We start from the raw sequence: 27,192 nt of genomic DNA, 5'->3' as shown, positions 1-27,192 counted from the left end.
TTGATATTTTATTATGTTTTTATATGTGCTGAAAGCAGCCCAGAGTTGCTGGGGAAGCCCAGCCAGATATGTGGGGTGTAAATAACCTCTAACCCTGTAGAGCAGATTTAGGAGGCACATGGGGGCATGCAGTGAGAGGAGAAGGGGAGGGACGTTCTTTGTGCAGCCAAGAGTGCTTGCGCTAACCAATGGCTAGAGAGTTGGATACTGCCCTAAGACTTTAACAAGTGCTAAAATACAATTAGGGTTGGAGCTTTTTGTACATCAGGCAAAGGAATTCCAAAGGGCGGGTTATTTCAATAGTATGAATAAGCAACAGGACAGCCAGGAGGGCATGATCTGTAAAACCTAACCTCAATTTGCAGGTAGATTTGAGCTATTAATTGAGGTATGTTGGAATCATTAATGCTGGGTAATTGACAAAATGAATTCTTAGCAACACATCCCTGTACTGCACATCTCTCTCCTGAAACCAGGGTGTATTTTCCCTGAGAGCCCTCACCGACTCATCAACATAACCTCCTGCCATTATTGTATTTTCTAACTGTACACACTCTGCGAGGGAAATAGAAAATAAATTCAGCTGAGTGGGTTAGACAGCCAAAGCAGCCAAGGAAATTAGATTTAATATCCTGATTAGGACAAAATAGCTGAGTATTTGGCTGCAGGTTTATAATTTAAGATTGAATTGCAGTGTCAGCAGCATTTACCATTCAATTGGAGAGGGATGTATATGCTAGTATATCTCCCCAGCAGTCTAGAAGGCATTCAGCTTGGAGGACAGCAGTATGGTCATTGTATCATTAACATTTCACTGAGAGAGATATTGAATAATGCTATAGTTATCCAGAGGAATAACAATAGGTAATGTATTCAATAAATAATAGTGCATTAAGGGGAGGGGGGAGAAGCAGGGAAATCTAGAGTTGCATGTACAGATGATAGCATGCATTATTCCCGAAGGACAGCATTTATGTAGATAATTTAACTGTCTGAATTACACTTGGCATGAATAGAGACCCACAGAGCAATATATCATGAGACATTGTCAAAGCTAAATTCCATTATCTGTCACTGGAGGATAGCATGTTCCGCAGTTACGAAAGTATTGATCCAATAGATTTCTTTACAAAGCGCACGCAAATGCAACAGGTCACTGGGCAATTATCTTCAGGCTAAGACGCTGACTGAGCTTGGGACGGCACCCAGTGGAGTTTTAAAAGTTGTGGTTCTGTTCAATGAACAGGCATACCTTTTGCATTCGCTCTGCGGCATGCGCTGGAAAATTACTGGGTTGGATGATTTAGAATACAGGTTTTCAAAGCCTCAAGTAATGTCTTGATTTATAGTTGTGTCTTAAGAAAATTTTGAAGAATCAGCAGGGCAAAGTATAAAGGGGGACCAAGTGAATTATCTCGACTTCCAAAACGGCTATTACAACCAGTTAAACTCTGCATGACATCTCCCAAATGGAGTGTAAATAAAAATGCTGCCTACGTGAAAATAACTCTTGGTTTCAAATTCCATTATCTAATAGAAATTTTGTATTTCACTGGATTTCCCAGGTCTGTTCTCTCTGTTGCCCCCAGTTTGGTTAAGCCTTTGGCAATTTAGCCCATTTAGGCCAACTCTGATTCGTAAGTCTGTTCAAGTAGCAGTTCTGGCTGAAAAAATGGTAAATACAAAATGTCTGTTTACCATATGGTATTTTGCTACTGTATGTGCAGAAACAGTTGGTCAACTGACTGAAATGCTTCTCTAACCCAGTCCGGTTGTTTTAATATTATATCTTGTGCAAATTCAAAATTATGTTTCCCAACAGTGGCTTTGAGATGGCTGAGCAATTTTTATGCTGAACCAGAATTTTTAAAACCTTATTATGCAGTATAATGAGAAGAAAATCATTAACATTTGTATAACCATCACTTTTTGAAATACCAGATAAGTACCAGAGTTTTATGTATATCTGATGACTGCGTAATATTCACAGACAAATGCAGCAATATTGTTCAAGTTCCTGGCACTGATCTCTTACATGTGTATCTATGGAATCGAATGCCTTGGATGCTTGTGGTGTTTTTTTTTAAAAAAAAACACAGCAGCTTCAGGCTGTTTGCATTAAGGCCTTATCAAAATGCAGAACAGCAGCAAACTGCAAGGTTTAATCAGATTATTATGATAGGTATTATTTTCCTAACAACAAGCAATTATATCATTATTATGACACATGAAACATTTCTGTCACCCAAATACTGCACCAGATGGAATTTTGCATCTAACACATATTTAAAAAGAGGAGACTTAACAGCAAGTAAGAACCTTAACAAAATCTGTACACCATGTATAAATAAATGTATTTGGGGGGAAAGAACAGCTAGCACATTTACCTAATTGTAACATTAAATCTACAGCCTTATAGCTGATCCTCAAAGCTCAATTGGTTTAAAACTTGTTGGTTAAACCCTGGTTGCTGACCTACATGTAGTGTCTCCCTTCCAGAAGACAAAACCAAGGCAATAACAGGTGCAAACAAACCAGACAGGACAACATTCTGGGATTTAAAATTGGCCACACTGCCCCCAAATAGTGACACAAATGACTGGAACAGACATTTTGCAATGTCCATCATATTGGCATCTGTCTCATCAGTTCTCTCCAAACTTTAGCAAAGTTACATTTCAGCAAACTTATCTAACAAAGGCCACTTGGCCACACACACATATCATTTTGCCCAGGGCTGCTTAGTGAGCAACATTTCTGTTTCAGTTTCAATTTTGGCACTTTCCTTCCAGTGCTTTCCCCCCCTAGAAAAATAGATTCCAGTACTTACCATGTTAGGGACGTGGATAGCGCTGTGGGTTAAACCACAGAGCCTAGGACTTGCCAATCAGAAGGTCAGTGGTTCGAATCCCCACAATGGGGTGAGCTCCTGTTGCTCGGTCCCTGCTCCTGCCAACCTAGCAGTTTGAAAGCATGTCAAAGTGCAAGTAGATAAATAGGTACCGCTCTGGCGGGAAGGTAAATGGCGTTTCCGTGTGCTGCTCTGGTCCACCAGAAGTGGCTTAGTCATGCTGGCCACATGACCTGGAAGCTGTACGCCGGCTCCCCCGGCCAATAAAGCGAGATGAGTGCCGCAACCCCAGAGTCGGTCATGACTGGATCTAATGGTCAGGAGTTCCTTTACCTTTACTCATCATGTTACAACTTGTTACAGTAAGTGCTACACATTTTAACAACAAAAAAGAGGTGCCGGTACTAAGTACCCTTGAGTATCCTCTGAAAAAAGGACTGTTTCCTTCCCCCTTGTCTTAACAGCACATGAAGATATTCTGGCAACAATTCAATCAAGGGTGCCATCAGGCAGCAGGACTTGGGGGCTGACGTCCCAGATATTACTCAGGAGGAGGGACCTGACAAGTAGGAAGTTTGGCTTTCTGTATTTTGAAGTTAGTGAACTGCTGCACATTATTTTCTAAAGAGTTGGATCTCTAGGAGACCATTAAGTCCTGACGAAGCCTAAAACTACCCAACTGGAGCACTGAATCCAGCTGTTTCAGGAGGAAGGATGTCTAAAAGTACTATAAACTTTTAGTACAATATGCAAAGTTGTCATTTTTTCTAAGACTTTGTCTGTGAGGCCACAAGGACAGTATGTTAAGGAAAAATTGTTAAGAATAACACTAACACAGATGTGATCGTGTCAATTGCTGCAGCTTTAGAGACACATCAGAGGTGATGATCATATCCATTTTCATGTATTAATTATCCCAATGTTTTCTGTGTATTCCACTTCCCATGTATTCTGTCATCTGTCCTCCTTAGTATTTTAATTTCCTGCCATTTTCGTTTCAGGCGTAAAATCACTTGCATCTCTTTCCCCTTCCTTTATATCCCCCTTATCTGTTCTCTTGCAAGCTTGAACATTATTGTGGCTCATAGCTTTTGGAGCAGGAACATCAATTTTCACCACCCAGTGCAATTTCAGGGCTACTCACGGCATCAGAAACATCCCAGTTGGAATAAAGTACTGCTTTAGTATGCATTGGAATATACAACTTTTGTAGCAATAACCACACAAGAATTTATTCCCATGTTGTTTTGAATATTTAACTTTGGTATCATTCAGGATTAGCCCGTCTCGGAGACTTAACAACCCTTTATTATTTGCCCATTCTCAGAATGACAATACAACAGTTGCATGACCTTGAAATGCGGAGCAAAAAGAAACAGATTGATATAATTAACATTCTCTTTGAAGACTGCATTAAAAAGTCAAAATATTCATTTTGTGAATAAACATTTACTTTGTAAAGATATCCAGTCGGGATTATGGGACTAATGATGCTGTTTGATAATAATATTTGTTGGTAATAGAATTCAATTTACAACTTCTGTCTTTTTCATTTATCATGAAGTGATTCTAGACAGATATAAATGATAGATAGATGATAGATATAGATAGATGATGATAGATAGATAGATGATAGATAGATGATAGATGATAGATAGATGATAGATAGATGATAGATAGATAGATAGATAGATAGATGATAGATAGATGATAGATAGATATAGATAGATAGATAGATAGATAGATAGATAGATAGATAGATAGATAGATAGATGATAGATAGATGATAGATAGATGATAGATAGATAGATAGATGATAGATAGATACGTATATAACTTATTCTACTAGCTGCATGCATGTAGAGTAGCCTTCCCCAACCTGGCGCCCTCTGTGTGTGTGTTTTTAATAAAAGAGATAAAATTCCCATCAATCTTAGCCAGCACACCCAGTTTGGCAGGAGTTGATGGATGTAGCTGTCTGAAACATCTGAGGGCACCAGGTTGAGGAAGGTTGATCCATGCCCATTCATAAAATTGTGAAAGTACCAGTCCTCTATTTGGAAGGGGAGTTAATTCTGCCTCACTATGCGCTGAATTGTTGATTGACCCTGCTGGCATTATGTGTCCTGGATATAAGCCATCTATATTGAAAACAATGTATTTAGGATTGAGATGTGAGGCTTGACATCTTCTATGAAGTTATGAGCAAGTCGATTCCTCATTTCCCTCCCCCTCAAAAAAAAAATTGCTCAACTTTTAAAAACAATTCCCCAAAATGATTTTCTATGTTGGTAATTCATTACAATAAAGATTCAAATACAATAAAATAGAACCATTTCGATGACAACTAAACTAGAGCCTATAAATCATCCTTTTTATGCACCAGATATTTACTTGACATAATAACTGTTAGCAGGCAAACTACTTAATTCAGTCATGCTGACAGTTAAGACATTTACTTCAGGATTTTTTTCCTAGTGTTTAAGTGTTGTAATTTTACCAGCTATTAAAACTAACAAAATTCAGAGTTTGATTCAAAACCATTCCAAAGAAATACAAAAGCCTATTTCTATAAAAATTAGAAGGAAGTTGCCAAGACTTTTCCCCCAAATATTCCAAGTTTCGTGCATCAAAGATGAAAGAAAAAGAGCAACACTTGGTCTTAATAGGAATTATGCATGGGCCACTTGACACAGAATTGCAGACTAATAGTTCCACAGAGACTATACAAGGACAATTTTGATATATATATATTTTCGGTACACCAAATGAATTGCCCTGCACTCCTTGACCGGTACTCTTCATTCAGTCAAGCAAAGAAGTGTTCTGGCATATTTAAAGCATCCCCTGAGATGGGGCTATATATCACATGTGCTCAGTGTCCACAAGGTCTCACACTATCTGTTTTCCAGTTCATCTCCTTTACTCCCTTGCTCCACAGACTATAAAGAACTGGCCCATAAATGTTTAACAGAGAAGATAAGCTAATAAATACACCTCTAAATATTATCTCCTTTGCAACTAAGACAGGAGGGTTATTTGTCTAAAATAATCCTTTAAGCCCATCAAGGCTAGCTTCTTAATAAACCAGAAAAATTAATCAGAGGAAGTATTTTATACCATATAGCTGCCAAAAAGCAAAGTGACTCCATCCCTTTTTAGAAACACACACACACACAAACACACATTTCACATACATACACAATATTTGCAGCCTGCAGTTATTATGATCAATCTGTGGCTAATTTTAAATTTTGTGTACACTTAATCTAAACCCATGTAAGATATATGCAAAACTGCAGTTACTAATTTACTCATGTAGCATTTAATCCAACTATTTTCAATACTCTTCCTGCCTCTCCCCTCCAGTACAATATTATGCATGCCTACTCAGATGTCCTAGGCTGCTTTTACATGGCAGTTTATAATGCTTCTGTTAATATTGTACATATGGAAGCAATAGGATGAATAAAACTCTTATTGAAATACAAATTGTCCAGTCCAGAAATATGGTTCCAAAGTTTACTAAAAGGACTGGTCTGGAAACAGACACTCTAAACCAGGCATCCCCAAACCCGGCCCTCCAGATGTTTTGGGACTACAATTCCCATCATCCCTGACCACTGGTCCTGTTAGCTAGGGATGATGGGAGTTGTAGTCCCAAAACATCTGGAGGGCCAAGTTTGGGGATGCCTGCTCTAAACAACAATTTTACATACAAATATTTGCATAATATCATGTGTCTGTCCAAGTACTGGTACAGCCTTTTAAAAATGTGAAATTACTTTGTCCAGAGCTGAAAACAGCTTCAGAGACCAACTCACACAAAATGGAAATTTGCAACTGAATACCTTTCTCGTGTGATCTAAAGTTAAACACCGCATGATGGAGTAGCAGAGATACATTCTACGTTAATTATCAACTCCTTCCTACAGTGGAAGTTTCCATCCTATGCATTTAGCAGTACACACATAGTTATTTTCCATTTAAATGTACAATTAAGCAATTATACTTAACAGTTTATTCTACTTCCCCAATATTTCTCTCACTGTTAATTTCCACATTTAAGTTGAGCTTTCACACATGGTAAAAGCCACTTCCAGAAATCTTGGGGAATACAATGGAAGTGTAGCAAGTCAATTGCTTCCAGAATAAACTAACCCAGAAAAATTGTGAGAGTAAAGTGACAAAAGTTGGGATGGTATACCAACATGTAGTTCTTTCCTGCCATTTTCAAGGGTGAATCCTGTAAGGAAAGGGTGGGGGAATAGCAGTGTTGTCCAATGCTGTTCACTGTTGTGTTTCCCCACATTCATTCCTGTGAATGAAATTTGGCATGGCATGCCGGTATATCAGTCAAAAAGCAACCATTCCATAATGCAACAGCTACTGCAGTGTGAAAGGAGCATTAGGAAACAAAACAGAAGCCCTAGCATTAAAATCAGGAAAAGTAACACAATACTTACCCCGTCAGAATACGCCCCTGCTGTGTTCAACAGGACATATTCTCTATAAAGTGTACATTGGATTTATTTTACAGTATGACCCAACCCTCTTTGAGTGTTTAGGAAAAGTGGTCTAATTTATGTTATTATTTTTTGAAAAAAATACATTTATAGGAAAGATTTGTGTATGATTGCTAGTCTGAAGCTAGCTGAATTAATGATCCAAGTGTAAGGATGGTCCCTTACCATAATGGAAATGTTATAAAAATCATATATCAGCTTTTGGTACAAAGACTGCTGAACATGTGAAGGCAATTGCCAGACATGCAAGAACAGCTATGAAAAATAAAAGTCTTGCACATATTTACTAAGTACTTCAGAATTTTGGAGCTCTGTATATATATAGCACAGCAAATTGTTCAGCATAGAATGAGAGTAAGAGAATGCCAGGTCTGAGCAGGTCTTCAGCAGCTTCATCCAGTGTTACTCTGCTGTATGAATCAGCTTGGCAGTATGAGATATTTGCCATATTATTATTATTGCCAGATATTTGCCTGGTCATTATAAGATCACCTGTTTTTCATTGCTCCATCTCTTGCAAACTAAATGGGTCTCCACCTCAACAAAGCCAATGCTATAAAACTTATTAAATAATAATTTTTAAAAATTGAGAGTTTCTAGGTCAAGCCACCATGGATATTAAGACTTAGAACCAATTAAAAATCTTCTGAAGTGTGACTTAATTTTCAGCACACACTGGGGAGCATCTTGGCTTATTTAAGTTAATGGAACTTTGTCATTGACTTCAGCCAAACCAATTTATTTTCCATACTCCATTGCGAAATTGTTTCATTGCTTTGATTTTTGGCCCAAACATCTTTAAAACAAAAACAAAACTGGTGTATTATCTGCCAGAATTGCTGTTTTACTTTTGCACAAATTGTTTAAGGATAGGGGGCAAAAGTAAGAGTGACTGACTAGAAGCCACATAATACAGAAAGGTTAGAACAAAATCAATACAAAGAGCTTATTATAATAATGCTGGGAGAAGTGTGATATCTCAAAGCTAATACAGGCTAATTCTTTGTAGTTGTTATGGGACATTTTTAATTATCAGGGCCACTTTAAGACATTTACATTATAAAAACCTCCCAGTAACTAAGAGGTTATTGTTCATTTAGAATCATTACATCTAGATTATGCAATTCCCACATGTACTGTACCTAGATTGGCCTGTTTCCTAGTTCCTTCTCATCATTCGTATAGAAGAGAATATAACTGCAGAATATTTAAAATGAGAAGGGTTAATAAATGATTTCCACAGGAGATATGTTCTCTTCCCAATCTGGAAGGCTAGGCATTAATAAAAATGTTTCTGTTTAATTTGCTTTGTTTCTCTGAGCCTAGCTGTGGAAAGGATGCAGAAACATAACCTCGGGCACTTTTTTTTTTAATAAAACAAAAGATTTTGAAATGCACTTTAGAATAAAAATTGCACATAAACTGGTGGCATATGCTCAAAGCCTGGTGGGAAGTACAATCCTACCAGGAAATCAGGAGACCCTCCAAGTGTCCCTGTTTTCCAGGGACAGTCTCAGATTTACAGATGTCATCCTGGTTTCTGATTTGATTCTGGAATGACCTGCTTTCCCTTAGGATGTCCCTATTTTCATCAGATAATGGAGGGTGTGGTAGGTTGTCCCTGTTTTCGTTGGAGAGTATGGAGTTATCTGAAGGCATCCCAATATAGGGAAGTTTTTGTAATGTTTTATGTTTTTATATATGTTGGAAGCCCTGCAGAGTAGTTGGCGCAATCCAGTCAGATGATTGGGATATAAATAGTAAAATTATTATGATGCAATAGGACATCCCTATCCCTAGGGTATGGAACTGAAGGCCGTGTTGCAGAGCCAATTCATTGTCTTCTTTCAAGGAAGACAATAAGGATTAAACAATTTCCTTAACTGAAGATGTTCGGTCATTACATAGTACAACAGAAGCAAGGAAGGAAGGAGAAACAGAAACTAAACTCACAACTCAAAAAGGGTCATAGGAGTTTCTGCAGCCATTCAGAAGGGCCTTATGATGACAGATTTCCTTGTCTGAGGTTGAACCTGTCTTCTGAGGGGAAGATTGGAAACATTTTACAGAATCCTGGGACTCAGTTCTGAGGGACTACTTTTGAGGGCGGGAGCTTAATTTTTCTCCAGAAGGTCATGTGTATTCACCCTTTTAAAAGCCGTGATGACTGCTACTTTAATTTACCCATCCAAGGTGCCAATCGTGTCCTCAAGCAATGGCAGGAGGGAATTAATGATTATATATGGAGTGTTAAGTGGCTGAAAATTTCAAAAATAATAAGGCATAGAAAGGAGGAGGCTTAAACATCCTTGACACATGCTGCTATTATGACACTGGGGTTTTTCAATGACAGTTGCAGCTTCATCTACCTTATCATCTTTGCAAATTCCTTTTCATAACATTTGCCTCTGAGGAAAACTAGTCCTGTGCCCTAGTTGAGGGCACTTCATCAGAATTAGTCCCAAGTAACTTAGGAGATGACAGAAATAGTAATAAATAGCTGTGTGTCAGCTACAGGGTTGCAAAGGAAGTAAAAAAAAAATCTGTTACCTCCAGCAGTCTCCATAAGATCATTTATTAAACTGTCAGAAGGAAAAACTAAAAGGCTGTATATGGAAAGAAGAAAGCTGACTAAAAAAAAATTCTGATTAACAAAAATGGAGCCATAATGGACAAGAGCAAAATTGCCACTGAATGTTTTCAGCGTTCAGCTTTAATTGGAAGATGGGCGGCTGAAGTATGCACTATCCTAGAAAACACTGAAAAGGAATTATTTCCCGAACCAACAGAGAAGGCTCAAATTAACTCAGTTGTTTGCTTGAAGCTGGGCACCAAATGGCTAAATTAATCATCATTCATAGACTCTACATAACATAAAACAGGCAGCTTTTTATAAAACTGCAAGAGCTGCAACCTGACAGCAACAAAGTTATGAAAAAGAATGACTTGTCTTTTTTTAAATTTCCAGTTTCTACCAACCTGCATCTTGCTTCTTCTCTAGTATGTTTCTTTTTTAAAACATTAGTTAGAAAATCTTACACTTTGTTTATACAAGTCCTGATGTTTTGTATATAGATTTGCAGAAGAAACATATTTATGGGTGTGGCTATGAATTAATAGGTGTGGCTACAACCCCCCACCCCAGTCTAAATCCCATTCAAGGTAAACACATGGAGGGGGAGACGATCCCACCCCAATGGTTTTGTACCCCTGGCCCCACTCCTGATACTGTAGCCTTGCAACAGTATGATTGTGCAAGGCTACCAACTGCAGGTAGTATTTATGTACAGGTTTATGTACATATGTTGCACTTTGTAGACTTTCTGATGATTATGTCAATATCTGAGGGTGGACCAGCAGTGCAAAATCATATCTGGGGCAAGTCCAGCCATTGTGCTTCCTCGTTGCATTTAGCCCAGAAAAGGGAGAAATGCTTGCGTCGGACTTGTATGTACCGTATTTTTCGCTCCATAAGATGTACCAGACCATAAGATGCACCTAGTTTTTGGAAGAGGAAAAGAAGAAAAAAAATAGTCTGAATCCCAAAAGCCAGGACAGCAAGAGGGATCCCCTGCCCAGGAGAGGCTGCACACGGCTAAGGCTCCCCCAAGAGCCACGCTCCCTTTAAAGAGCGCGTGGAGTGTGTGTGCGGCTCTTGGGGGCTTTTCCCCGAAGAGGGAGAAGGGCAGCAAGAGCCACACACACGACTCTTTAAAGGGAGCACTGTGAAGAGCCTCCTGCCTGCATTCGCTCCATAAGCCGCACACACATTTCCCCTTACTTTTTAGGAGGGGAAAAGTGCGTCTTATACAGCGAAAAATACGGTATGTAATATCTCTCTCAAAGCTTTTCAAAATGTTCTTCTTTTGCTATGGGGTGAAATGGTGATAAAATCTGGATTTTAAAAACTGATAAGACTGAGGAGGGACAGATAAAATTGCTTCATGGGGTAGACTTAGTCAACAAGCCATCTGTGCCTTGAAAGTTCTGAAGGAGGACATGTAGCCCAAAGTCTGCAATAGTGTGATGAGAGCAGCTGCGCTTTCTGTTTCCTTCTTTCCTCAGAGCTCTTAAATATACAGAAGCCCTGTCTAATATGAAACAGAACATATATCACAGCACAACACAACTTGTTGGCCGGAAGAGCAAATTTGCAATATAAATTGTTGCGTTTTGAGGTTGCATGCTATGTATGCTATTTCCTTTATCAGCAACTTTGTATACACTCCAACATTCCCTGTTTACGGGAATGGTCACATTTTATGGGACTTCTTCCGGGAAATCAACATCCCTATTTTGGCTCTTTTAGAGATGCTTTTTGAGAAATGTTATCAGTGTTAGTTGCTAGTGCCATTTTTCAAGGTTCAGATCTCCAGGGTCACTTGATGCTAAATCTCTGGGTAGGAGAGTAATGAATGCTTCTGGTCTTTGGAACAAATGCATATAAATGAATGCACATGAACACCAAGGCACCATGTTGTGCATGACTGGTCATCTTGCATACTGCTGCTGCTGCAGTATATTTTAACTGCTATAACACATTGCCATGCTTGGATGTAGCATTGCTTCTGAATACCAGGAGCTGGAAACCATGGGTGGGGTGGAGGAAGTGTTCATGTGCACGGGTCCTGCTTGTGAGTTTTGTGTATGCATCTCATTAGCCACTCTGAGAACAGGATACTCCATTAGATGGGCAATTGGCCTAATCCTGTAGGCTGTTCTTGTTTTCTGCCAATTGTTTTAACTATTTATTCAGTAAGTAAAATTAATGCATTTCTAAACCTCCTTTCATGGGACGCAGGTGGCGCTGTGGGTTAAACCACAGAGCCTAGGGCTTGCAGATCAGAAGGTTGGCAGTTCGAATACCCGCGACGGGGTGAGCTCCCATTGCTCAGTCCCAGCTCCTGCCAACCTAGCAGTTCGAAAGCACGTCTGGCAGGAAGGTAAACGGCGTTTCTGTGCGCTGCTCTGGTTCGCCAGAAGTGGCTTAGTCATGCTGGCCACATGACCCAGAAGCTGTACTTCTGGCTCCCTCAGCCAATAAAGCGAGATGAGCGCCGCAACCCCAGAGTCAGTCAGCACGACCCTTTACCTTTACCTCCTTTCAAGAATTCTTTCCTAGGTGATTGATATAAAATACAGTACACAGCATTTAAAAGCATCTCAATAACCCTTTTTTTAAAAAAGCTTCTATAATGCACCTTTAACAAAAAGAAGAAGGAGCTGTTCAGGACCAATTTTGCAGCAACATAAATGAATACACCAGATGGGAGGCAGAGTACAGCAATATGAACTAAAGGTCAGGGAGGAAACTAGATTTTATTTCGCCAGGTCAAAGACCCAATTTGGCACCCCCTCTTCCAAGCACGTTTGCTTACACACACAAACACAGGCTGGGAGGCTTCACTCAGGGCAAAAAGCCTGGCTAGCACCCCGTCCCCCAAGCTAAGGCACTGTAATGGTCTTGGGGGTGATCTTTATCATGAGAATTGGGGGGCTACAAACACATTCCTATTTTCACCTCTTGGGGACAAGGATGCCATTAGCCAAGCAGTAGCCTTTCTCTGGTAAACAGATCAATACATGTACCACCAAATGGCAAACATAATTCTCCCTTGGTACTGCCATTACTAATTTCCTTTCTTCATGTTTGGTGAATTCCCAGAGCCACACACAGTTCTGTTGTTGATGTAAGTTCTTGATTGGCATGCTCTCTTGTTCTTATGCAAAAAATCATAAGCGTAAAGATATTGCACAGCTTCAACCAACATGCGCAGGCACTTATTTATCATCAGTTCCTTTGGGGTTTGAGATTTAATATTGCTTGACATATAGATGTCATGTTTGGACTCCTTCAAAGGAAGGAAAGATCAGTTTGTTGCCAGCAAAGTAGATGCAGAATGCAAGATTTCAATGATGACTTTTAAAAGGAACAGAAAAAGCAACAACCCCATCCTTCAGTCTTTGGGGAAATTACTTCATTCTCTTTACAGTGGTACCTCAGGTTAAGTACTTAATTCGTTCTGGAGGTCTGTTCTTAACCTGAAACTGTTCTTAACCTGAAGCACCACTTTAGCTAATGGGGCCTCCTGCTGCCGCTGCACCGCCGGAGCACAATTTCTGTTCTTATCCTGAAGCAAAGTTCTTAACCCGAGGTAATATTTCTGGGTTAGTGGAGTCTGTAACCTGAAGTGTATGTAACCTGAAGCATATGTAACCCGAGGTACCACTGTATAGCAAATTTAATCAACAGTTAAAATCTGGGGTGTGTTGGATGCTGTTTCATAGGAGGCAAGAGTAGGGATCCATTTCAGCTGATTCAGAGGATGGGTATACAGTTTTGGTATGTATGGCGAATGGATGTAAACCAGAGTTCATATGTGGCTCCACTGGGCTAGCAGTTGCCATCTTTTTCTGTTCTATTTCGCCCTCATTGGAAATACACCCCTCAAAATGTGGGGATCTGTCATTTGTTTTACATTTGAAGCAACTTTTAGCATGCTCACTGGTGAATTTCTCATACCAACATAATACCACCACGTGATTGTGCTTCCAGATTAAACTTATACAGTTATAGTCAATGTTAATACCACACCGGCTTGAAGTCTTGGAAGAAATGCTTGATGTTACATGACCATGATAGATTCTGAACGAATGAAAGCATCAGTGTTGATTGGGAAAGTGTAACTGGCACCCTGCGGAGATGCCATTTCAAATGGGGGGAGAGCAAAATTCAGAGTCAGCTTCAAGAACCTGAATTGGATATATTCAATATATATATTTGCAACCAAAAAATGCCAGTGCATGTTAAAAAGCATTTGCTGTGATTACATTTTTAAGTCTCATGTGAATCATAGCAATATTACCCCCCACTCTGCCCAGTCATTTCCCATTTAGTTGTTCATAACAATCAGGGGAATAGTATGGGGGTACCAAGGGGGCTGTGGCCCTGGACACACAGTTTTTGCATTGGTGCAAACCAGGCACCCCCACACAAGCAACCCCAGCGCAGCGTGGCCTGGTGCTCCTCCCCACCAGCTAAGGGCTGCATCAATCGGCTGGTCTTTCCCCTGCATGGGTGGGCAGGCAGCTCAGGACAGCCCCACTTTGCTCCATTGGTGCTGGCATCAGCGGCAAGGGCTGGGCTGGTATCCCCTGTCCATCACGCACACCCACCCTGTGTACCAGCAACTGACGCTATGCCACTAATAACAATAACCAACATGTAAAACCAATGAACCAAAGAGAAAGGTGGGTGCTCATGTGGAATAATCACATGAAATGAACAAGAAACATTAGCAACAAAATAATTTAAGTTCGACACGAGGATCTTTTGATAATAAATTCAAAAGAAAAATCAGGAGTGAATGAAATGGATACAATTATAAAATTATATCCTGTTTCATTAAGGCCATGCCAACGGCATAAAGCATTGTAATGATTGTATAAGCAGTATATCTGATCGATAGAGGGCGTTGTTCCATGCTCTTCATTCTTAATAAGATTCTGTAACTTCTTGTTTTTGTGTTGAGAAAGTTACTGAAAAGTTTAAGATGCTGAACTCCTGTGCAGCTTCGATAACTTGCAAGCCTTTAGTAATGTGTGGTTCTATGAGCAAGTGTTGCAATATTACAGAGGAATAATATTGCAGTTTTAGCCTATTTCCCAGAGTAGATATAAGTTCTGCTATGCCCTCCGATTCTCATATTTCCGTATGTTTATATGATTGATAACATCTTCTACATTCTGTTGCATGTGCTGTATTTTTTAAAGTATTGTTAACTCCTCATAGGTCTCGGTAATAAGGCATGTTATATAAGTATAAGCCCCTCACAACAAGACTGATCTACTGAATTTCTACCCAGGGCTAGAACAGTGGAATTTACAAGTCTGAGATGTATTGACAAACCTACATGGGAAATTAAAATGCCATTGCTTGGATCAGAACTGCAGCCAGAGCAATATTTCTTGCTCTCCCACAGAGCCTGCTGCACCAAAAGCTGGTAATTCAGCTACAAAAGTAATGCATGTTCTCTAGGAACTTTGCTTGTTATTAATTTCTCTGAAAAATTGAATTTATGTTTTTCATTCGAGACAGTAAATAATTGCATTATATTTACAAACCTGAAAAACGCCAGCATGTGTTTTATCAGTTCTCAAGGAAAGTTACAGCCTGAGCCTGAGAACTCACCTGTATGTATAAAGCCAACACTTTCATCAGTCACATACCAAGAAGGAGAACTGATTTGAACCTAAGCTACAGAAACAGGTCCAATGGATGAATTAGCTGAATGCGGCTAGTAAAGGCGAGAGTCTATCAAACAAGGCTGAGCTACCTAAGAACTCTGTAGAGGCTGGCCTGTACAATGTATAAAGGTAAAGGGACCCCTGATCATTAGGTCCAGTCACGGACGATTCTGGGGTTGCGGTGCTCATCTCGCTTTATTGGCCGAGGGAGCCGGCATACAGCCTCCGGGTCATGTGGCCAGCATGACTAAGCTGCTTCTAGCGTACCAGAGCAGCACACGGAAACGCCATTTACCTTCCTACTGGGAAGGTATCTACTTTCACTTTGACGTGCTTTCAAACTGCTAAGTTGGCAGGAGCAGGGACCAAGCAAATCCCCATCACGGGGATTTGAACCACCGACCTTCTGATTGGCAAGCCCTAGGCTCTGTGGTTTAGACCACAGCGCCACCCACGTCCCGAACAATGTATACATGGCAACAAAGGAATGGCAGGAACTTGGAGGGCCATACTCCATTGCCCCTGAACGTACTATCCTAACAACAAATCTATTGACACTCTAAAGAGGCAAACTTTTAAAAGTTGTGATTAATGTATGAAGTTAGTGGCCACCTATCAGAGATGATGTAGTAGTAGATTTCCTGCATTGACTGGGAGTTGAACTAAGTGATCTTCGAAATCCCTTTCTACTCTATGATTCTGTGAACTTAATGATAAGGAATTTAAAAATATATACTGTATCTATTTTAGAAAGTTCTTCAGATTTCTCTGTCTTGGCAGGGTTGGAACACAGGAAGTTGCCTTATACTGAGGCTGTGTGCACATGTAGCCTTCAAAATGTGCAGGGGTCATTTTTTCACTGTGTACTTTTCTACATAGCGGTTTGCAGTTGTATACACCTTTATGCTGTAACTCCATCTAACACAGCAGCGACTGTGTTGTCTGTACACACAGGTGGGACAGGGACGACTTGGGGATGACATTGCGTGTACAGCATCCCGGGAAGATGCCTGCATCTAGCACTGAATGTACTTTATTACTCATTGTGTACATGCCCTGAGTCAGACCACTGGTCTAGCTGGCCCAGTATTGTCTACACGGACTGGCAGCAGCTCCACAGGGTTCCAGGAAGTATTCTCTCCCAGTTCTATCTGGAGAGCCCAAGGACTGAACCTGGGACATTTTTTCGTCAGATACTCTACCCCTGAGCTGTGCCACGGGAAGGAGGCATATCTGTCTTTTCTTTGATTGCTGGAAGCTCCTAGGTTATTTCCAGAGAAAGCAAGAGAGATGTTAGGTAGCTACAACTCTGTTAAACATTTAGTGCATGATTGCTGATTTCTCAAAATCTGAAAATTAAGGCTGAAATCCTAAAAGTAATTACTTATATGATTCTGCTACTCAACTTTACTGAACTACCGCAGAAGGAGATGGAATGGGTAGCAAAGGCACTGCCATGTTTGTTGAGATTCTATGATGTCATAACTGGCCATATTATTAAATACAGTGCTTATTTTCTAAAGAAAATGTTTAGGGGTACTCTCATTTCGACTCAAGAAAATCACCATTTTATAGTTCAAATCGGGGGAAATAAATACAGTAAATAGACAAAAGTACAAAGATTCACAAAATGTTTAGGGGTATGTGTCCCCCTGCGTTCCCCCAGAAAAAAAGCACTGATTAAATGCTTCTTAATTTCCTATGAAACCAATTGTGAGTCCTATCTATCGTTCCCCTCTCTATATTCAAACCAGATCATGGTTACTTTGTTATATCTTATTCTTCAACTTTCATCTCACTTCATTCTTTGAGGCAAACATTCCCTTTTTTCTAATGCACCTAAACAAACTGGACTGTCTCTGCACTGTCCCCAATGCTTTCATCAGTGGAGTTTGCAACAGGAAATACCAACGCTAACCCTTTAATAATCATGAAACCACTAGCTGAGAGGGAACTGGGAATGTGGTGGGTGGCGTTCAGAGGACAGAAGTTAGAGAGAGAGAAAGAAAAATGTCTCCTTCAGGAGAACGAACTATAACCAATTTGACAGAAGTATGTTTCCCCCCTGAGTGACATCTGGCATTCATACCCCCAGATAACTCATTGCTTTCATGTATCTCCATGCTTGATGCATCAAAGAGTAGACGACAAAAGCAGATAAAGGAAATGACACAAAACATTACAGCATGAAAAGGGCCTATTGGTTACAGTTTATGTAACAGGTGCAGGAAAGGAACAAATGATGTGCTCAAAGAAGAAAAAGAGCAAGTAGTATAGCTATCTCTCGGAAATAAAATTGAAATTGCAGGTATCATTTTTGTTCTCAGACTTCCAAAAACGAAGGCAAAAACTATCAGGAAAACAGTAGAGATAGTGGGTCAGACAGTGAGTTTAACATGTTTGGATGAAATAAAGAAAACATATTTCAGAGTGCAACTCCATAGCCAATTGATGCACATGATCCTGACCTGTAAATGAAATGGCCTTTTCATGTTCTTGTTTCTCAGTAGGAGCTATTGAATACCAAGGTGACCCTGTGGACATAGCCCAAAACTTAGATTCTGTTTCTCAAGGAACATGTGACAGTAAGACAGAACTTAGAATATAAGTCCACACTATCCATGTCGTCTTACACTTCCTCGATGTTGTTCCAGCTTGGATTCTTATTCTTGGTCACATTTTAAGTGTGACAATGAGATGTAACCAAGCCTTAAGATGAGACACCATCAGATTGCAAACTTAAATTCTATATCCTGGTCACATTCAAATTTGATACTTGACATTTGTAGAGCACTTCTTAGTGTTCAGAGCTTCTCAAAGGTAAACCCTCCCCCAGCCTCTAGGAGAAAAGAGAAATTATTCCTGCAATCTATAGCATATCTACTCAGAAGTAAGTCCTACTGAATTAAATAGTGCTTACTCACTAGTAGTGAGGTTAGGGTAGCAGCCTAAAACTTTCAGGGTTTCTTAAAAATAACTTAATTTGAGCAGAAGGTGCTCACATGTTAAGCTTTCCAGTACCCCCCACCCACCCAAAAACAAATACTTTCTTCATCCTAATAACATTGTTGAGCTGGAAGAAGCAGAGTTCAAAATAGATTCCAGGGCCTATCCTGGTAGTCTCTAACTCAGTAAGCTATGCTATAGCCTCAAGTCACTGCACCACTTATTTCAGAAATTAAGTTTTGGAATCAACTGCTCATTAGATCTTGCCATGTGACGTTTCCTGCTAAATGAGCACTGCTTTAGGATCAGCATAATGGCTGAGAGAGCCCTCAGAATGCGGCCAAGTGCTGTCTGAATGCATTTCACCTAGAATTAATAGCACTGCGTTTAGCATGTATTGCCTTTTTAATGAATCAGGTCTGTGCTGGAAGGGAAAGAAAAATGGTTTGTCAAGCGATTGCTGGTTGAAATACAGCAAGAGCCTTCTGTTCTTTGTTTGAACAGCTGCCCTCTTAAAGATGCCTTAATGAAGTCACTGTCCAGGCTTTTTATTCGGGAAGATTGGTCTTTGCAAGCTCATCTGTCTTAAGTCAAAACAGTTCCTATTTGTTAATAAGTCACTAACCAAATATTATGAATGAGACTCCGGGAAGCTAGTAAATAGCCAGATGTAGGGTGCGATTTTTGTTGCATTATGTCAGCTAAAGGATTTTTTTGAAAAAGCAACCCAAATGGCAAATGGTATTGCCTCAGTTTATTTTTTTCTAAATGACAACTAGCAACTTAACGGTGCTAAATAGCAGATTAAATGTACAGGTGAGCTTCCAGTGCAGTCCTATAAACATCAAATAACTCACTGGTTTCTAGGGCAGGGTGCTCCAACTTTTCATACCAAATGGGCCACAATAGTACGTTGACATGGAACCCATGGGCCGCTCACTGTCTTGTTAGGTAGGAGGGGGGAGTGAGGCCAGAATTTGTCCCCCCACCACCAGACCTCCCACCTCCTTCCCAAAGCTGGGAAAGCCCTAACTAGGATTTAGGAAGGCGGTGGGAGGGCTCTAAGACCCAGTCACAGCCCTCCTTCCTCCTTCCCAAAGGCCAGCACCTTGCTTACCTGCTTTGGCAAGGTGAGGGCTATGGGGGAGCGGCATCAAATGTTGCTGAGGGCCACCAAAAAAATCTAAAGTTGATTGCATAGTCCAGCATTCTTCTCCGATTGCATCCAGTGATTTTGCACCAGCTGCCTGTGCCTCACTCAGCCGATGCAGAAAATATACAGTGAGCTCACCACATTTTGCTGATAGGAGACTCGGAGTGAGACAAAAACAGCCTGAATGACCTTCTGTGAAATAAAGTGGATACAGCGCTAACACAGCTATGGATGGGTCATGAGGGACACTTCCTCCTAAGTTCCATCCATCTTCACCTTATGGATGTACTAAAAGCTTTATAAATATTTTAGCAAACTAATGGACATGTTTTTAAACACTGTGAACCCACAGTTAAAGAAGTGGCACATTGGCAGAAGCCGCAGGGGCGAAAATGGAAAAGCAAATGGCTCCTTATCTTGCAGTTATTCTAGAAAGCGGAAGAGGAGGGTGTGAATGCAGATCTCTAGGTCTCAGCAGGCTTTCAAGGCTTTCCCTTCAGCTCCATGCCTGAAAAACACTTACAGCAGAAATATTCATTTCTGAGTTACATGGCACTGCCAGTCCAGTGGTGTAGTGATAAACTTGGAAGTACAGGAGCTCATTATGATTGCCCCATAACCATGTCCACTAGGAATGTCCAGAAATGCAGACAGTTCTAGGTGTGTGGGTGGGTGGGTGGGTGGGTGGTATGACATACAGTGGTACCTCAAGTTACAAACGCCTCAGGTTACAAATGCTTCAGGTTACAAACTCCAATAACCTGGAAGAGTTACCTTGAGTTGAGAACTTTGCTGCAGGATGAGAACAGAATTGTGTGCCAGCCGCGCATCGGCAGCAAGAGGCCCCATCAGAGAAAGCATACCTCTTGTTAAGAACAGTTTCAGGTTACGAATGGACCTCCGGAAGAATTAAGTTCATAACTAGAGGTACCACTGTACACACACATATAAAAAAGTCATAGTGCATAACATGTTGGCAATACTATGCATAGTTTCCTGGGACTAAGTAGTGCTTTCTTCTGACTGCATAGGTTCAAGTCCCAGAACTGTACTCAGCTACATTTCCTCCATTATCCACAAGTAAGTACATGCATCTTTATAGATTGCAGGAATTAACTTGTGGGATTACAGGATAGGTCTATAAGTCATGATAACTAAGTGAAACCCCCATTTTTAGAAGCAGGACACATCTATTCTAGATAGTGAGGTCAGATGAGAGGCTTGTTACATAAAGGCTATTTGTAAACATCTGGCTGTTGCTGGAGTCTTGTTCTGATCTACCTGGGATATTCTTACATAATGCCTAGCTATGCCCATAAATATAAATTAGTGTGCACATATGGAGACGAATGTGAAGGCAAGATTAAAAGAAGCAACTAAGAGTCATTCCTCCCAGGTAGAAGCCTTTCTGAACTTCAGGCCCACCTTATGGTGGCTTGCCTGGATGTCAACAAACCCTGCACTCCCTTTCCCATCATGTATTTATTCATTACTTATATCCCACTACTACTCCAGAAGTTTAAGGTTGGGCTGAGAGTTGAAGATCGTATCAACAAAAGTATAATGTCCAGCTTATAAATTAATGGTGCCACTCTATTTTGCTGTCAGACTTTATCTGGAGTATGTTTAGTCCTGGGAACCATAATTTTAAAAGTATAGCGACAGCTTGGAATGTGTGCAGAAAAGGCTGATAAAGCTGGTGAGAAGGACCTAGAGACCAAGTCCTATGAAGAAGTCCAGTTGAAGGACCTGGGTGTGTTTAACCTGAAGAAGAGACAAGAGACAATGTGACAGCCCTCCTCAGATGGGATTCTGCCATTTCTGAACTCTCCACACTAGCCATCCCTGTCACCATTCTCTTCAACCCTGCCCTAAGTCGGCTGCTCCATTAGTGAGCAGTTATTTGCATTGGAAAGTTGGCTGTGATGTCCACATTGGCCCCAAGACAAAGAGAAATTTGTCATTGATTACAAATGCCCAGTAAATGTAGAATCCGGGCTGTTCTTTTGTTTTCCACATTGAGATGCCATTAGCAGACTACCGCAAAATGCCACTCCAGGGAATATATTACTGAGAGATCACTATATTTCTCAGATGCTAAGGGGGGAAATGCTTCCGCCACGGTTTTTTTCCTCATAATGCTGTCAGAAGCGTACCATAATGACTACAAAACATACTGTTTAGCATGTCTCTCCCTAATTGCAGTGGTGGCATTAGTTAATTTACATTGCCTCCAACAAAATGCATATTTCTTGTTAACCCGGGAGTGAATCCACTGGAAACAAAAGCGAAGTATGATAATTGCTTACTGCTTTTCTTATCTCTTGATAACTGTATAATTAACTCATTTTCCATGTACATCCTAATTTTAGTTAATCCAGTGTTTGTGAATAACAAAGATAGGCTGAATCTACAGAAAGCTAGATAGAAAGCATCTATTGATAAAGCGCTGACTTTGCACTCATGGCAGTTAATTTTCAATCTCTGTATGAATTGTCCTTTATGCTGTTCATATTTGAAAGTGGTGTCACTTTGCAAAAAGCCATAATCAGGCAAAAGAGAAAATGAAATAAGTTTGTATAAAAAATAAGCTGAAGAGAAATATTTTCTTCAGATCAAATGTCCAACACATCAGTGCCATGAGGCATACGGAGCTGGAAAACCAGCTAAATGGGATTGTGAAATTGTAAATAAATGAAGAATCTATCTGTTCAGCTACATGCAACATTAGCAACATGATTAGCAATCATGGGGTGTGGGTGGGTGGGTGAATCTGAAAGCAACAGACATGGGTCCATCTGACTGTTATCAATATTTCTGTGTTTAAACTTTATTTCCCCAGCCAGAATCTCCATGAGATCCAACTACATCATGCACATAAAATTCCCAAGTGACTATTTTCAGGGTCTCTCCCCACCTGTTTATAGCCCTTGATAACAATGCAACATAGTCAATAAGAAGATATCAAGGCAAATTAAGAGAAATGGTTCATACCTTCACTCTGCCATAAAGTGGTAAAAAACAAAAAAAGCTTTTGGTCACAGCAGGAATGCAATCTCCCCTATGGTTAAAGCAGTACTTTTTTACACTGGCCTAAGCCCTGGTGCAGGTGGTGCTGTGGGTTAAACCACAGAGCCTAGGGCTTGCCGAACAGAAGGTCAGTGGTTCGAATCCCCGTGACATGGTGAGCTCTCATTGCTTGGTCCCAGCTCCTGCCCACCTAGCAGTTTGAAAGCACATCAAAGTGCAAATAGATAGGTATTGCTCCAGCGGGAAGGTAAACGGCGTTTCCGTGTGCTGCTCTGGTTCGCCAGAAGCAACTTAGTCATGCTGGGCACATGTACGCCGGTTCCCTCGGCCAATAAAGCAAGATGATCGCCACAACCCCAGAGTTGTCCGCAACTGGACCTAATGGTCAGGGGTCCCTTTACCCTTTACCTTTAAGCCCTGGATAGAAAAGGAAGCATTCATCCCATTGTGGAACTATTGCTGTTGTTAATACAATTTATTATCTGCCTTTCACCCTAAGATCCTAGGGCTGGTTACAACAATTACAACACAACATTCTTGGAGCCAATCCACATGGGCAAAGGGAATGATTGTAGACATATTGTTCTTTTCAAGACTGTAAGCAAATTATATGAGTCTCTAGTACCTAGCAACATTCATCACACCTTGAAAAAAGGGAAGTGCATTAGATCTGGTGCAGATGCTGCTACAACTGTGATCACCCATCGCATCCCATTATCTGTGGATTTAAGAGTCGAAGCTTTGAGAGCCTCTGAAAACTACTAAACCTTGTGATGCAACAGCAAAAGAAGGTGGAAAACTATTGTGAAATCCAAGGCATATTCTGCTGTACACAGAGATGCTGTAAAAACTGCTATCGTCCTTCCTTTAGAATAAAAACAACAGCAAAAGTTCATGCAGGGTATACATTTGCTGAAAAGCATCCTTGCAGAGTGACAGAAGGGAATGGATGTTAGAACACTTTAAATAACAACAAAAATGTTTTAACTTCAGGTTGGGAACATAGTTGCTGCCACCTAGCAATGTCCTCCTGCTACTACAACAAACAAGTATTTCATCTGTTCACCTTTCAGATCAGTATCTTCATGACTCATTTGTCTAACTACGGGAATGACCGCTTGGGTTTGTACACGTTTGTCAATCTGGCCAGCTTTGTTCAGAGCTGGACAAACCTGAAGCTGCAGACCCTGCGTCCCATTCAGCTGGCTCACAAGTATTTTGAGCTCTTCCCTGAGCAAAAAGACCCACTCTGGCAGGTAAGGAGACCCAGCTGACTGAACAGCAGGAGCCCAGCATTCATTCACAATATTGTTTTAGGGAAGACTGCCTGCAGGGGGAGGGGGAGAACTATAAATGCAACGTCTACTAATTAAGACATTTAAATCTGTTTTTAAATGGCCTTTCAAAATCATTTAATTCCCCTTTCAAAGTCAGCAGTTTGGCCTAGGAATACATTAGCTAGAAGATAAGGTACTGTCTGTCACATTACCTTCATTAGCACCTGCCTAGAGCTAGGCTGTAAAATAACAGCTATTACACTGACTGTTGTTTATAAGACAAAGAGTGTTTGTGTACTCTTCATATCATGCCTTCCCCTTTATTTGCTTGATGCATTGCATTAACTTGTTTTGATGAACAGCCAGCTAGATGACTACAGACAGAGCAAGCAGACAAGCCATGTTATAACATGGAATCCTTGCAACTCCAATTACCGCAAGCAACCTGGAGGAATGGCAGCATTTGGGATTCATTTATTTGACTATTTTGAAGAAAAATGTACACAAGTACCTAACTAAGGAGGGGGTCTATAGCCTCTTGTGCCATAGGAAAAATGCACTCCTGGTCAAAATGCGCCAACTCTAGCCCCGCTGAGGCTGCATAGATGCCATATATTGAAAGCACATTTAAAACAGATTACTTTTCCCCAAATAATCCTTGGAACTGTCATTGTTAACACTGATAGGAATTGTAGGTCCATGAAGGGTAAGCTACAGTTTCCAAGACTTGCTCTTTATATATATGGCATAAGTACAGCCTAGGTCCTTGTGTAGTTTGGAAGAGAGTAGGACACTTGGGCAGATGAAAGTTTCCCCAAATACTGAAATATCTACCATTTCATTATTCCTTGTCTAAAGAAAGCTGCAGTTATTAGAACCGGACTAAATATTTTCACATTTCAATTTTTCCACCAAAAACAGCAATTTAGGGATAAGTAGTAATGGAAATATTTTCCCCAAATCCTTCAATTTTAATGAAATTATTGCTCTCTTTCAAACTTGTTCCGTGCCATGGATTCCTGTGTCTGCTGCTGTATTGGTGCCATTCCCCACCCCCTTCTTCTTCTTCTTCCTGGATTAGTCACATGAGCTATCCCAGCCAATATTACATAGTGAACAACATGACATCACAGTTCTACATAGCCAATACTTGATGATGTCAGTGAAGGCAAAGTACATTGAGAGTAAGGGCTAGGTTTGTTAGATTATTAGATGTGGGTGACCCTAGCAATTGGGGGATCATGTAGCTGGTTGGGTTGACACAGCCAATCAATTTGGCTACTGAAGGCAAATAAATCAGTTGACAAAGACAGCAAGAAAGAAAATCTAAATGATCAGGCGAACAATTTCAGAAGCATTTCTTTAAAAACAGGGAGTACCTTTCAACTTCATTGTAAGAGGGGATGTCTTTCAAAACTGCTGAAAATGAATACAATAAATATTTTTGTCTCAAGCCTACTAATTATACTATCAAATGTCTCTTGCTTCTTCATGCAATGGATATTACATATTTTTACAGTATAAGTAACTTATAATTTGGTCTCTTTTTCATGGCTTTTTAGATCCACCTCATGACTCTTCATTGTGCATTTTCAAATACACTAATGTCCCCTGGACTTTTCTGAAAGATGCCATACTCTGCCTTTTTAATCACTTATTTGCCTCATATATTCCAAATCACTCTTCCCAAGCTCAGGGTGACTACAATTTAATTAAAAACATGTAAATTGTGTGATGCAACACTTTGAAACAGTGGCGGACTAGGTGACCTTCCAGGGTTGCAGGTGCACCTATTTTATTATATTGTCATCTACATCAGGTGGCTTCAAAAAAAATGTGAAAGCAAAATTCGTGTCTGCCATATCATTCAGTCAACTGTAAAAGACGTACATCAAGAACTGAAGTCAGTAATTTGGTAGGTGCCATTACACATTGACCACATACGTGTATATTATTATAGTAATTTTTATACATTTGATACCTGCCCTTCATTAGCAAGTCCCAGGATAGGTTACAACAATTTAATATTCAGTCCTAAGAACAATTACAGCAAATGACAGTCCCAGTAAAAGGGTGTACCATCCTAACTTTTGTTCCTGGGAACTTTAATAAAAGGATCTTAGTGGGGCTGGGCTGAGAAACAGCTCCTTATAACCTTGAAAGACAAATTTCACTACAATTTTCATTGCTGAAAGAAAGGATTACCCATTTGCTTTAAGCCATGATGCCTGTGGACTGCAATAAAGCTGTATAATCAATACCATCTGAATATCTAGCCCACTGTATTTAGCACACCAGGATCCCCTACAAAGGCAATTCCAGCATGATAATTCTTTTGAAGAGCCTCCTTTCACTTTCTTCTCACATTTTATTTCTCATTAACGCATGGCAGAAGGATAAATGGCTAAATACAGTAACCTCGATCTGCGATCTTTCGCTTTTTTTGTGTCGCCCTGAGAATGTTCAATGTTGCCAAAACACTTTATCTTGGAAACTTAATTGCCACCTGAGTTTGAAGTGGATAAATTTAACTTTAAGTAACAATTCCATTGATTTGCCTCTTTTAAAAGAAGAAATAAAACCAAGCAAACTGTAAATTTTGGATAATCAAATATCAGAACTGGCAACATCCATTACTAAACATTGATGTAGCACATAAAGTGCAAACATTACCTTGCGATGCACATATTCCTAAGAGCCTTGGGAGGTAAAATGCAAATAGCCCTATTTTACATCTGGGGAACTCCAGTTGACTGTTTAGTATACCTGAAGGAGCGTCTCCACCCCCATCAGTCTGCCCGGACGCTGAGGTCCAGCGCCGAGGGCCTTCTGGCGGTTCCCTCATTGCGAGAAGCAAAGCTACAGGGAACCAGGCAGAGGGCCTTCTCGGTAGTGGCGCCCGCCCTGTGGAACGCCCTTCCAGCAGATGTCAAAGCGATAAACAACTACCTGACATTCAGGAGACATCTTAAGGCAGCCCTGTTCAGGGAAGTTTTTAACGTGTGATATTTTACTGTATTTTTGGTTTTTATGGAAGCCACCCAGAGTGGCTGGGGAGGCCCAGCCAGATGGGCGGGGTATAAATAATAAATTATTATTATTATTATTAGTAGTAGTAGTAGTAGTAGTAGTAGGGTGATATGCAATGGTTATGTTCCCCAG

The 27,192-nt window shown here is 40.4% G+C and overlaps 1 protein-coding gene across 2 annotated transcripts in view; it reads left to right on the top strand.

The window, feature by feature from the left end:
* Nucleotides 1-27,192, top strand: part of NDST4 (N-deacetylase and N-sulfotransferase 4) — a 137,781-nt gene that overhangs the window by 96,131 nt on the left and 14,458 nt on the right. For both annotated transcript variants that reach the window (XM_082236924.1, XM_082236925.1), the window contains one exon: nt 23,827-24,009. In XM_082236924.1, the coding sequence (XP_082093050.1) occupies nt 23,827-24,009 (183 nt within the window). The remainder of the gene's footprint in view (nt 1-23,826; nt 24,010-27,192) is intronic.

This window comes from Podarcis vaucheri (genome assembly GCF_965113315.1).
Source record: "Podarcis vaucheri genome assembly, chromosome: 9".
NCBI classification, from domain to species: domain Eukaryota; kingdom Metazoa; phylum Chordata; class Lepidosauria; order Squamata; family Lacertidae; genus Podarcis; species Podarcis vaucheri.
Note: the sequence above shows the minus strand (reverse complement) of the source record. Positions and strands in the feature narration are given on the sequence as shown.